The following is a 14,462-nucleotide window of genomic DNA, read 5'->3' on the forward strand; positions in this document are numbered from 1 at the left end:
AATGTGTGAACTTTTTTATTTTCGATTTTGATAATTCCATCGTCAGAAGTCTTTATCCATGAGATATAAAAGGTCAAGACAAGGTCAGGGAAAGGTCAAAAGGTCAACAAACTTTCATTGGAAGCCAAAATACACGTCTAATAGCGGTTAGAAGTTTAGAAGTATTATTTTTCGTGGGTTCTTTATTTTGAGTCTATATCTAAGAAGACATTTTATATATAAAGGGGTCAAACGTGCTTATTTAGGAATAAAAATAGATAAACAGCGATAGACATCGAATGCATTCAGTGTGGTATTGCGGGAATACCTTGAAAAGACTTGACAAACCCTTATGCCCTTAAAATTTTATCATCTTCAAGATGTGATAAGTGCAACCAGGTAGTTTTTTTTTTTTTTTAGGAATTCAATTCAAGTTCAGTTCATTTTCAATTTACTCATCTTTGATATGTAAAGAAGTATTTCCTTCATTTGCTTTGTACAGAATATCTTAATTACCAGAAATTATTATAATGTATTGGGGTATAAGTATAATACTATGTTAACAGAATAAACACATCGATTGATCAGTGCTCCCAGCTCCTAAGAAAGATGTCTAACATTTCATTTGGATTATCTTGCAAATAAGATAATGAGGTTAAGATTGAGGATGATAAGTTGGGCTCCAATCGCTCCTCATTATTTCTAATGTATGACGGTTATATTATTTCTGACAAAGAAGCAACATCGTGCATGCATGCTCATTGTAGTCATGGATGTCCATTTGTTGATGTATATATTCTGACCATTACTCGATCTCTGGAGTCAAGAAGGATGGTTCATGTGCTGTTCTAAGCTTATCATTGGATCATTGGGCCCTTTTTGCATTTTGTAAAGTGAAAATTTATAAGGATTTCGTGCATACTTTTGGTCAATTATATTTATTTTTTAGTAAAAATGCAAGTCTTCACAATTTCTGGTGGCAGCTCCCCCCCCCCCCTTTCCCGCTGCGGTATGGCCGTGGTTTACTTCAATTATATAATTATTCTTTCTAGTAACTTTCAGGTAATTCAGCAAATAGGAAAAAAAACAAGAACGACAAAAGAACCACAAAAAAATCTGCATCTGGTATTAAGTTTAGTTTCACGTTGTATGCTCTGGAAAAATACACTTGATAAAATAGTACAAGCCGTGTTAATGTCAGCACATAATCAGGAATGTGTAATCCTTGGCTCCAGAGATCGAGTAATGGTCAGAACATATCACATCAGCATGATGGACACCCATGACTGACTACAATGAGCATGCTTGCACGATGTTGCCTCTGTCAGAAATAATAGTCACACATTAGAATTAATAGCAATTTGAGTCCAATTTGAGACGGCAGCGTCAACATCAAATCTTAACCTAAGGTTAAGTTTTTGAAATGACATCATAACTTAGAAAGTATATGGACCTAGTTCATGAAACTTGAACATAAAGTTAATCAAGTATTACTGAACATCCTGCCTGAGTTTCAGGTCACATGACAAAGGTCATTTAGGGTCAATGAACTTTGACCATGTTGGGAGAATTATTTTCAAAATCTTAACCGAAGGTTAAGTTTTTGAAATGACATCATAACTTTGAAAGTATATGGACCTAGTTCATGAAACTTGGACATAAGGTTAATCAAGTATTAGTAAACATCCTGCTTGAGTTTAAGGTCACGTGACCAAGGTCAAAGGTCATTTAGGGTCAATGAACTTTGGTCAAGTTGGGGGTATTTGTTGAATTACCATCATAACTTTGAAAATTTATGGATCTAGTTCATGAAACTTGGACATTAGGTTAATCAAGTACCACTGAATATCCTGTGTGAGTTTCAGGTCACATGACCATGGTCAATGGTCATTTAGGGTCAATGAACTTAGACCATGTTGGGAGAATTATTTTCAAAATCTTAACCGAAGGTTAAGTTTTTGAAATGACATCATAACTTAGAAAGTATATGGACCTAGTTCATGAAACTTGGGCATAAGGTTAATCAAGTATTAGTGAACATCCTGCTCGAGTTTCAGGTCACGTGACCAAGGTCAAAGGTCATTTAGGGTCAAGTTTGGGGTATTTGTTGAATTACTATCGTAACTTTAAAAATTTATGGATCTAGTTCATGAAATTTGGACAGAAGGTTAATCAAGTATTAGTGAACATCCTGCTCGAGTTTCAGGTCAGATGACCAAGGTCAAAGGTCATTTAGGGTCAATGAACTTTGGCCAAGTTGGGGGTATTTGTTGAATTACCATAACTTTGAAAATTTATGGATCTAGTTCATGAAACTTGGACATTAGGTTAATCAAGTACCACTGAATATCCTGTGCGAGTTTCAGGTCACATGACCATGGTCAATGGTCATTAAAGGTCAATGAACTTTGGCTGTGTTGGGGGTATTTGTTAAATTACCATCCTAACTCTGAAAGTTTACGGATCTAGTTCATAAAACTTGGACATAAGAGTAATCAAGTATCACTGAACATCCTGTATGAGTTTCAGGTCACATGACCATGGTCAAAGGTCATTAAAGGTCAATGAACTTTGGCCGTGTTGGGGGTATTTGTTGAATTACCATCCTAACTCTGAAAGTTTATGGATCTAGTTCATAAAACTTGGGATATAAGAGTAAAATCAAGTATCACTGAACATCCCCTGTGAGTTTCAGGTCACAAAACCAAGGTCAAAGGTCAGTTAAGGTCAATAAACTTAGGCCATGTTGGGGTAATTGTTGAATTGCCATCATAACTTTGAAAGTTTATAGATAGAGTGAATGAAATGTGGACATGGGTGTAGTTGACAAGTCTTAAGTCACCGTTCAAATGTCATTTATGGTCAATGAACGTGGTATTATGTCATTATATGAATGGTGTTTTTGTGAATGATTATTTTATAGTAGTTTTCAAAGTTAGCACTGCTGCTATATTAAATCGCGTAATGCAGGCGAGACTGCCAGAGGCGTTCTACTTGTTCTTTTTATCAATCAGGATTTCAGGGTTTTCATTGTAAAAAACTACTATTAGAAATTTGTCAATAAAAAGTACAAATAGTGAATTGAAAGTAGCCTATAGTATACCCGGGGGGCTAGTCAAATATATTGCTGTACACACACATGACCAAGGAATTTCCAAACACCCCCTAAACAAGTTTTTCTCTGTGTGCAAAATAACCCCCTGAACAAGTTTTTCACGGGCTTTATTTATATATTTTGGCCCCTAAAGAAGTTGTTGCCAAAATATGACCTCCGGGGAAAAAGCTTGGGAAAAAACATACCCTAAACACGTTTGGCTAGTCTTAGAAAAAAAGGCTTTGGGAAAAAACATACCCTTAATACGTTTGAACCCGCGATTGACCATTGACCAGTCTTTCAAAATCACCCTTTTTTCTTGAAAATCAGTGTTTTTTTATACCCTTAACAAGTCCACGCGCGGACCACCTCCAAAACTGAAAAACTCCCCTTTAAACAGGTTTTTTGGTCACGTGTGTGTACAGCAATATATTTGACTGGGATATTATATTGATGTAGATTATATTGCTTTGATATTAAATATGTGTTTCTGTGGGAAAAGTTTGAAATTTTATAATTCAAATAACCTACTATAAGTATCTTGACCATCTTTTATTAAATATTTATTTCTAAAAAGAAAATAAAACACATTAAAAATCTGTCTTTTATAATGACCCTCGGGAGGAATGTTGCCAAATTCTAAGTGAATGAACATGAATTAACTATGAAGTTAATTTCTAATGTATGATTGTGCAGGTCTGTTAAAACTAGTCTGGGTCCTGTTACATAAGTGATCAAGTGATTACAGTAGCTTAAAACTGCTATTGCAAATTTGTTATTAACAATCTTTTTTAAATGGGCCCCTGGTCGGTAATACAATCAGTTATTCAAGATTATAACCTCTGCCAAGGTTATAATAAAAATACGAATCATGAATAAATGTGATTAAGTATATTTGTTACATTGATGTTACTTTATTTTGGAGTGTATAGACTTAATACAGACGGAAGTTGCAGACTGCAAGTGGGTTGCATTAGGGCTGGGACTAAACCCCGGGTACCCGGGTCCCGCCCGGAAGCTTCGGGTACCTGGGTAGAAAAATCAATACCCGATACCCGAAAATTTCTTACCAGTAAAACGTATACCGGTATGTATTTGATTTGTATTGCGTAGTGTAAGACATGATTGTAATTCATCACAAAAGTACACAAGTCTCATTTTGAATCTCACCAATTACCCTCGAAATATCCATAAATATACAAGTTTTTCAAGTGATGATGTGACTGAGATCGTTCAATCGTCGCCATGTTTCTTTTGCAGCTTGAGCATACGAAGCGCCAGCCAATCACGTTCGTGTTACCATTTTCAGTTCATCATAAACTGAAAATGGTAACACGATCGTGATTGGCTGGCACATTCGACGCTCCGAAACCCGAAATCAATTGACTTTGTGCATGTAGCAATAGATTCTACAAACTCACGAACACGATGTAATATCGACTCTACTTTGTAAGATTTTGACGGAAAAGCAAGAAGTAATCAAAATTTGCTTACCTGTGTGGTATCGGTGAGAAAACAGATCCTCCAAGAATACCTTTCATAATTCATATGAAATATAGGAAAGTGGAATTCTAGGTCGATTGAGTACAAGGTGACAGAGTATTGCAGACTTTGTTTCGATGGAATACTGCGTGGGGCACGGGAGGCTTGCACTGCGCATATACTTCTATATTTTCATTCATGAATTGGCTTGCGGCGAAGTGGCTGGATGACATCACCTATGGGGTTTTTCCACCAGTCAAATTTCATGCGACATAATTTTCGGGTACCCGGGTACCCACCCGAAAATTACCATGGGTACCCGAAGACAAAAATACCCGAAAGTCCCAGGCCTAGATTGCACACACTGTTACAGTCAGCAACACACCCAACTTGTTTTTGGTGAGTCTGTACATGCACTCCAAAAAAGGTATTATTGTAACTAAAAATCACATTCATTTATGATCTGTTCGCCACATACACTTTGAAACATTACATACTAATTATGAAAATTAGGGTGCTCTGTCTGATTCTGCCCAGTGATTAAAGGATGATTTCTTTTTAAGCAAGCATTTTCAAATTCAAAGTCCATGTGTATAGGTAAGTGCCCCCACCAAGAAAATGTGTAGTAGTTATGTTTTTGTACAATGCAATTTTTTATCTCATACCATCACCAATGTTGTCTTACACTTCATGTAATTAAGAGATTTGTATTGTCAACAGCCCTTCTGTTGGATTGTAACCAATAAAGTTATGTTTTTAATTCTGTCAGACTGTTTATTTTGAATACAGCAAGCATTAAAGGAAAACGTGCAATAGTGACGGGAGCAAGTACAGGTATAGGGGAACAGATAGCATACTGGTACTGTAAGCTGGGAGCTAGAGTCTTGGTCACTGCTCGTAGAGAAGCTGTACTACAAAAGGTATTTCTTTATCTGAATATGAAGGCAGTCAGTCAGTTATTTTATAGTTTGTTGTAGATAATAACTAAATAAATTTGAGTAATATACTCTCAAAATGCTAGAAATTTTATTGAAATCTGGAAAAAAATTCTGAAAGGTCAGGTGCACCCCATAAAAGGTTGATTGAATCAATAAAGAAAAATAAAGCAAACAAAATGCTGAAAATCGCATCAGAATCTGAAGTAAAATTATGAAATTTTGTTTATTTTTCACAAAACAGTTAAAAACAAACTTATATGCACAACTCAGTGATGCAAAATAGAGAGTCAGTAATGTCATTCATTCACTATTTCTTTTTTTTTCAGATATTACAATAACGACCCTCTAGATTGAATCCCAAAATGTTTTAAATAATGCAATTCCACATGTTCAGGGACGAATAAAACTTGTTTTACATGACAATGAGGAGAAAATTAAAATATTTAATATTCCATATAATAAAATGAAAAAGAAATAATGAGTGGGTGGTATCATCAGTCCCCTCCTTTGCATACTAGCCAGGATTGGCATATCACTAATCACTTTTTTTTAAATTAACTGAAACTTTTAAATGTAATAATTCTTATTTTATATCCGACTTCGCTAACATTTTTAGTGTTAGCTTGTTTGATTTTTCTAATTTTATTCAAATTGATATTTTGTTGGGTGGACTTGTCCTTTAAGTTTTATCTTATTTTGTTAAAACAGTTACATGTATGCATGTTATGCTTGTACCCCTTTTTAACAAAATAAGTTTTATCAATGATTATCTTACACAGTAATTCAGTAGTTTGATCCTCCCCCCTCGAAATTTTTCACGATAAATCTGCCACACAAATTTGTTTTACCACGTCGCTCGCTGACTTTTTACTTAAATCTCACGCAACTTTTGAGACAAAATTGTGACCCCCGGGTATGCGGTTCTGAAATTATGCAACATTTCATAAGTGCATACATGTATAGACCATAATTGCTCAAAAACGTGAATTTGTGTACAAATCCAATGCAATAGTGTTTTAGCCGAAATCATAAATGTATATATTTTTTTCCTTTTACTGATTTAGATCAATTAATTTCATCTTGTTTATAGTCAAAATAAAGTCCCAGACAATTTCCACTGAAAAAAAAGGAGTTGAACAATAAAGAAATACATAAGAAATTTAGGAAACAAATGAAAAATACGTAAGAAAATAAATGTGATGTTGACTTTTTTTTAGAAGTACATTTGATCAGATTCCTATAAAGAGTCTGTGAACCCAAAATTAGCATTTGAGGGGCATTATTTAGTTAATTAGAGCAAACTTGATTTTTACGCATAAACTAGCATAATCAATTAGCTTTGAGATTTTTTCGCAGAATTTGATCTTACAGTCTTGTAGATTATGCCTTCGGTAATGCTCGTGCCAATTTTCGTCGCGATTACACAAAGATCTTAGATGTCAAAATAGGCCAGTCTGTCTATTTAGGGTTAAACAATACATTATTGTATAAATATTAAAGGTATGATGGTAGGAGTATGTTATTTTCCATATTAATTGTATAGAAGTATCTGTAATGCAAACAGATCATCCATTATAGAAGTCAATTGCACTTACGTGGTTTGCTTGATGAGCAGTTAGGTAGAATATTGCATTTTTGTCTCACCTGCATAGCAGAGTGAGACTATAGGCGCCGCTTTTCCGACGGCGGCGGCGACGGCGACGGCGGCGGCGGCGGCGGCGTCAACACCAAATCTTAACCTGAGGTTAAGTTTTTGAAATGACAGCATAACTTAGAAAGTATATGGACCTAGTTCATGAAACTTGGCCATAAGGTTAATCAAGTATTACTGAACATCCTGCCTGAGTTTCATGTCACATGACCAAGGTCAAAGGTCATTTAGGGTCAATGAACTTAGACCATGTTGGGGGAATCAACATCAAAATCTTAACCTAAGGTTAAGTTTTTGAAATGTCATTATAAATTAGAAAATATATGGACCTAGTTCATGAAACTTATACATAAGGTTAATCAAGTATCACTGAACATCCTGCATGAGTTTCACGTCACATGACCAAGGTCAAAGGTCATTTAGGGTCAATGAACTTTGGCCGAATTGGGGGTATCTGTTGAATTACCATCATAACTTTGAAAGTTTATGGATCTGATTCATGAAACTTGGACATAATAGTAATCAAGTATTACTGAACATCCTGTGCAAGTTTCAGGTCACATGATCAAGGTCAAAGGTCATTTAGGGTCAATGAACTTTGGCCAAATTGGGGTATTTGTTGAATTACAGCCATAAATTTGAAAGTGTGTTGGTCTAGTTCATAAAACTTGGACATAAGAGTAATCAAGTATCACTGAACATCCTGTGCGAGTTTCAGGTCACATGATCAAGGTCAAAGGTCATGTAAGGTCAAAGAACTTTGGCTACGTTGGGGGTATTTGTTGAATTGCCATCATATCTCTATAAGTGTATTGGTCTAATTCATAAAACGTGGAAATACGAGTAACCAAGTATCACTGAACATCTTGTGCGAGTTATAGTAGTTTTCAAAATCAGCACTGCTGCTATATTGAATCGCGTGATGCAGGTGAGACGGCCAGAGGCATTCCACTTGTTTATGATTTTGCACAGGTTGTGGAAAAATGCAAAGATCTTGGAGCAGAAGAAGCCTTCTACATGCCCCTGGACATGGGCCGCCTGAACGACACAGAGGCACTCGTCAAAGAAGCAGAGAAGCGTTTTGGTGGACTAGATTTCTTAATTCTGAATCACATCTATTCCAACTACCTCCACCTATGGGGCATTAATGAGATTGACCGTCTGCAGAAGATAATGGATGTCAATTTCCGTGCGTATGTGAGCCTAGCAACTTATTCCACCCCAATGCTAGCAGAGAGCAAGGGAAGCATAGGGGTGGTGTCTTCAGTGGCAGGTTAGAATGTTTACAAATAGAGCCGAGTTAGACATCTACCATTCAAGCAAGTGGCTAAAAGCATAACCACATTGCCATTTTCAGTTGTGTGAAGAAACTTCCCTAAAAGTTGCTGAAAATAGATGTTCATATACATATGCATATTCCTTGAAACAAAGCATTTTCATGTAGTTACCAGGATGGTGATGGCATACACGCTGTTTCACCAAAATAATGCTGAAACTTTTTTTTTAATCCTTAATGTAATTAATTTTCATATATATATTCTTCATGAAATATTAGATATATGTCACTTGTTTAATTTATTCAATTTGTGCCGTTTCATAATACATTTACGCAAGTTGTGCCCTTTTTGTGCTGTCACTCACATATTAATCTTGGGAGACTGGTCAAACACAGTGTAAATATCAAATTCATAATGAGTGAGCTAAATCTTAGTGAAAAGTTGCACACAATTAAGTGCAGGATCAGATATGCCAACATTCTGAATTAAGAATCAGAGAAGATTTCTAAATATTGAATTATGTGTGGGTATCATATCACAAGCATGATGAAGCACTTGACCCTATTGGCGGGGGTCCAGGACCTGCATTAGGGCCCTGGAAGCTCGTATCTGTCATGAAAATCAATTTGATAGTGCATGAAATTCATATTGATCTCATTTGTAAATGTGAAAAGAGAATATTTTGTCCATAATTTTGAGGACCTTATACATAAAGGATTATTGTGATTGCCTCTGTATATTGTAAAATGCATTACCGGTATCTGGACCCACTTATTTATGTTCATGTGTTAATTTGTTTTCTTTATCCTTCCCCTTTCTCTCTCTTTCTCTCTCTGCAGGGTTGATATCAGTGCCTTTATACCCATCATATAGTGCCAGTAAATTTGCCCTCCATGGATTTTTTGGATCCTTACGTCATGACTATTACTTCAAACACATGGATATTTCCATTACAGAACACATCATTGGTAAGTACAATGTAGGCCCCTGTTTAGGTGGTCGGTATACCAGTGCCAGACCAATAATGCTATTCACCGATGCAATTTCAAGGAATACTGTTGGACAGATGAAATGAAGGAATACATAAGACAATCTGAGTCAAAGATTTTGACAATTAACCAGTGAAGGGACTAACATTATATTTACCAAATATTTGGCATTAGATTGAAACCGTCAATCTACATGTATGCTTCATAGATCTATGGAAGTGAGATTACTGTGCAGTACTTCTCAATTTTCATGCTTGAATATTTTGCTCATAATATTACAATATCCTTGCATTATATGTGGTCGGGCATGGTCATATTTGTTTACAACTACTACAAACCTTCGCTTTTTCTGCAAGATGGCACTAATCCGAGTAGAGTATATTATGAAAAGCAAACGAACAGAACAAATGTAAAAAAATGGTAAATGGTAGTGATTTTTACCTGATTGCTAAGAAAGCATACATGTAAATGCTTGTAAGCAAGCAATCAGAGGACCGGCGGCTTAAGGTCCTCTCCGAGGGACCTGGTAGTGAGGATAAATGCCTTACCAAAAGGCACTAGCACACCAATTGGGAATTGAACCCGGGTCACCATTATTCAAAACCCTCACTCTACCGACTGTCTCCTCTATGGCCATGCCCATGCAATACAAATATAAAAATGCCTAGAATTATACAATGCCTATCTGCAGCTTTCATTCATCTAATTAGCAGACTTCCATTTCTTACACAGAGACTTGGGGCAGTTTTGCCCCCCCCCCCCCCAGACCTGGAAATTGAAAAAAAGAAATTCCCCATTCACTTCAATGTTAAAGCTCATCCATTGTAGTAGATTTAAGTAGTAGGTTGTGAAAAATTTTCCCCTGAAATGAATATTTTTTTTCCTGGACAAGGTAGATATCATTTTTTTTTAAGTGTTGTTAATCAAACGCTGCACAATTTCATTTCTTTAAATGCTTTACAGGTCCAATCAATACAACCAATGCAGTGAAGTTTTCCAAGGGTGTTTACGAGCCTTCTATGTTCAGCACTACTTCAGCAGATACAGCATACCGAATCATAGAAGGCACTGCTATGAGAGAGAGAATGGTTTTCTTTCCCAGATGGGTGCAGCCAATCACCATGGTTCGGGATCTAATTCCTTGGTTTGTTGAGAATATGATGAGAGCACGCATCACAGACGATGCTATTGAAAATATGAAAAAAATCCCTAAAAATTGATGTTAGCATGAGACTGACTAGCCTGTATTTTGAAATCTGGTGTCGTTTGAATCATGGATATCAATTTTGGTTTCTTTTAATAATTGGGTGTTTTCATCAGTCACTGTGACCACATAAACCCTACTTTTCATAAAAATATCTCACCTTGTTTTCAAAAGGTTGGATCTACCACTTGGGAATTTTATGCACTTTAAAAATCCATGACTGAGTAATTCCATAATATATTTACAGAGTACGTTCCCATAATGGTGGACCCAACATTTTGAAAATAAGATTGGATGTTTTTCACAATGGGGCAGGTTGTGCATTCAATCAATTATCAGATGGTTCAAAGTATTAAAGCTGGTTTTACTATGGGTAGTGAAAAATTTCAGAACTGTTATGCAGTTCTTGAAATTTATGTGATTTGAAACCACTGTAAACACAAAATATCCAATTAATTGTATCTGTGATTATCATGTGTTAAAAAAACATACTAAAAATTGATTGTAGAGGTTTTCTCTTCCTATGTTACACAACCCAGAGCCCTGTAACATGAAAAGTGTACACATTACTTTATGGCAAACAGGGAGAGATATCTTCCAAAAAGCAATATGAAGGCCCCATTGTATAAAGGTTACTATGATAGTAACATTGTAATCCAATGGTAACTACCATGGTAACATGGTCCAACAGCCAATCAAAATCAAGGATTCCATGCTAGTCACTATTGCATGGCAAAGTTACCATAATAGTAACTTTTGTGTAACGGGGCCCTGAGCTAGATTTTAGTCCTGACATAATGTCAATGTGGAATCATGGTATGTCCACACAGAGCACTGATGGTATCAGTTGGTATCAGTTGACCCTGTTTGAGGTAAAATCATTTCTTATATTTTCATCCTGTGTTTGAGCTTTACTTTCAGAGCTCATTCATAGCTGGCCACAGATATGTATACAGTTGCTCAACTTGGGTAGGCCAGACAGAATGTTGCAGTGGCTCTTTGTAACTAGTGGGAAGTGATTCAGATCTATCATAGTCTTGATGAGCAGGCAGCAACATGGAAAAATTAACCTTTTTTTACCATGAGACAAGTAGAGGTAGTTTGTGCTTTTCCATTTTCTACATGATTCAAATGGGTGTGTTGTGATTGGGAGGGTTTATTAAGAATTTTTTAACATGTTGCTGATCTAAATGTATGCTCCCTTTTTACTCCATCCTCAAAACCGTGGTGCTGCAATGCTCCTGAATTCAACTGATCACTGTCCTTCTCTCCGCTGATCTAATGAGTTTTAGATCGTGATAGTGGAGCAGCCCTTCAGTGGATCGGCTTTTGTGAATTGGTTCCGAAAGCAACGTTTCTTTATGATTTTGAATACTTGGTATTGATATTTTGATGTCCATGAATTGCTTCTCGGGTCCCCTATTTAATAATGGACTTATAATTATAGACCATAGTAACAGGGCTCAAGATATCATAATTGTAAGTCTATATGAAATAGGACCTAGGCCTCATGCCTTCATGTTCAAGGAGAACACAAAATTGTGTATTTAATTGCCAAAGTTGAAATTATTTGGGTGGAATAAATCAATGGTTTTTATGTCACATTTGGCTAGCCATAGTTATGTTGAGACATGCTTCAAGATTATAAACCAGAGTTTGACATACAGGCAATCGATTCATATTCAGAAAGATCAAATACAAGAGATGGTTAACCATGTCTTGTATTTGATCTTTATATCTAAACCAAAGAAATTTAATTGAAATTGTATATGATTGAACAATGAAACCTAGTCAAGTATTATAACATTTTTTTCTTACAGTCAATCTTTCAATTTTTAACAGTATTAAAACGGTAAATTGCCAATTGGTCCACTGCCAACTCGTCCACTCACCACATGGTCTACCTTCATTTAGTCTAATGCCATTCTTTCAACATTTCGTCTAATAAACATTTGGTCCAATCATCACTTTGTCTAATCACCAGTTCGTCTTAACCATTTCATCTCATAACCAGTTGGTCATTCATTTTGCCCAATTAACACTTGTCTTAATTAGACCAAATGGTATATGGAATGAATGGCTACAATGTATTAGACCCAACTGGATATTAGACAAAATGGTGAGTGGACGAAATGGCAATTAGATCATGTGGATTTTGGACGAACTGATGGTAGAACAAATGATAGTTGACTCGTTGGCAGCAATTGGATGAATTGGCATTGGACTAAATGGAAATAAACCTATTAAAACACACTTGTACTAATCAAGATTTGACTTCATTCCTCCCATGAATCAGCTCAATTGAGAAAGTACATTTATCTTTGTATATGTAAAGGTTGCTGTGGTGCTGGCAGAAGTGTAAGTAGTTTTTTTTTTTTTCAATGATGAAAATTCCACCTATATTTTTCCTTCAAGTTTAAAAATGTTTGACTACTTTATTAATATGTTATGTTAACGGTATATCACAGCAATGAGTTCTTGCAAAGTTCTCATTTCAGATTTGTAATAATTTTAATCATACTATTAAAGGAATCAATTTTGTTTTACCTTAACTTGCAATACCATTTCTACATGTATGTCTACTTTGAATCAAGTGAAATGCTAGAAATTCGAAGATTATCTAAAAAGTTAACATAACTACCTCAAATTGTCATGTGTATCCTGCGATGAAGTACATGTGAGGAATAAAATTGACGTCAAAACAAGTTCAAGTTCATTTATAGGTTAGGTCAGGTTAGTAGCTTAACAGAACTGGAAGAAAATATCAAAATACAGAGCCAATCTTGTATGCAAGCCCTTATATTGATGAGTTATGTACAAATGTATTACTTTGTGCATGACCTGCAATATCTAATGCTGGTCTATTTTACCTCGGCTTTTGGCATCAGAACGAAACAGTTGTGTGAACACAATCCATTTAAGTCCATGATAGAATAAGCACCATTTATCTAATGGGTAATAATTGAAGATGAAAAGTTGAAAATAGTATGACATAGATTCTGGAACAAACTTTATATAAACATATGGGAAATTAGTATACTTAAAGTAGATCGTTTACTATGGTAATTGTACTGCTTTAATAGGCATAACCAATTGAAGATAGAGTTGACTGTATATGTTTAGATACTGTACTACATAAAATATGTGACCCTTGCACAGTATGTTTAAGAACAGGATTTTTAGTCATTTCATTCCTGCATAGGACAAAAATTCACGTCATTTAATTTCCACCATTATGAAATTGTGTTTTTTTCTTTTCTATTTTGATACCTAATGTAAAATGAAAGGGTCCCATAGATGAACAGGAAGAGAATTGAAATTTAATGTCAAAATTAAGTTGTGCAGAAAAGTTGGTCAAGATATCTGTAAAGGGAATAGAAATTTCACTGTTATGAGAGCAAAATTGAAAATAAAAACCTTTTGATAATTGTGATATATTGATCTTTATATAAAAACATAAATCTGCCTAGTAAAACATTATTCAGTACTTTCAAATACATGCTGTTCCCGTTTGTAGTGAAAATAAGTTGTTAAGATTAATTGAAAGAAATGTCAATTATTTGTATTACAATTTTATGAAATCTGTGAGAAAAAAATGAAAGGCAATAGACATATTTCTATACATTGTTTAATAAACAGAAATAATTCATTTGACTGATTTTGCTAATGTGTTTTGTGAATGTACTTCTGTCTTTGTAAATATTTGCATTTTGTGCATGTGGTAAGTAAATTGCTAGGCCAATATGGTTATTGACATTAACTTTAAATGAAGAGACAATTCTCTTTGAAAAAGATTCACGGAAAAGTATTGTCTCAAGATATCGGCTAGACATAGAAATATAGAGGCA

At 35.3% G+C, this 14,462-nt stretch overlaps 1 protein-coding gene across 1 annotated transcript; it reads left to right on the plus strand.

The window, feature by feature from the left end:
• The first annotated feature begins 5,327 nt into the window (after nucleotides 1-5,327).
• Nucleotides 5,328-14,268, plus strand: LOC129257137 (hydroxysteroid 11-beta-dehydrogenase 1-like protein). Its single transcript, XM_054895395.2, has 4 exons — nucleotides 5,328-5,475; nucleotides 8,117-8,417; nucleotides 9,261-9,389; nucleotides 10,374-14,268. Exons 2-4 carry the CDS (start codon nucleotides 8,162-8,164, stop codon nucleotides 10,628-10,630), a joined length of 642 nt encoding a protein of 213 aa, XP_054751370.2. The 5' UTR covers nucleotides 5,328-5,475; nucleotides 8,117-8,161; the 3' UTR covers nucleotides 10,631-14,268.
• The last annotated feature ends 194 nt before the right edge of the window (nucleotides 14,269-14,462 follow it).

This window comes from Lytechinus pictus, chromosome 3 (assembly GCF_037042905.1).
Source record: "Lytechinus pictus isolate F3 Inbred chromosome 3, Lp3.0, whole genome shotgun sequence".
NCBI lineage: Eukaryota > Metazoa > Echinodermata > Echinoidea > Temnopleuroida > Toxopneustidae > Lytechinus > Lytechinus pictus.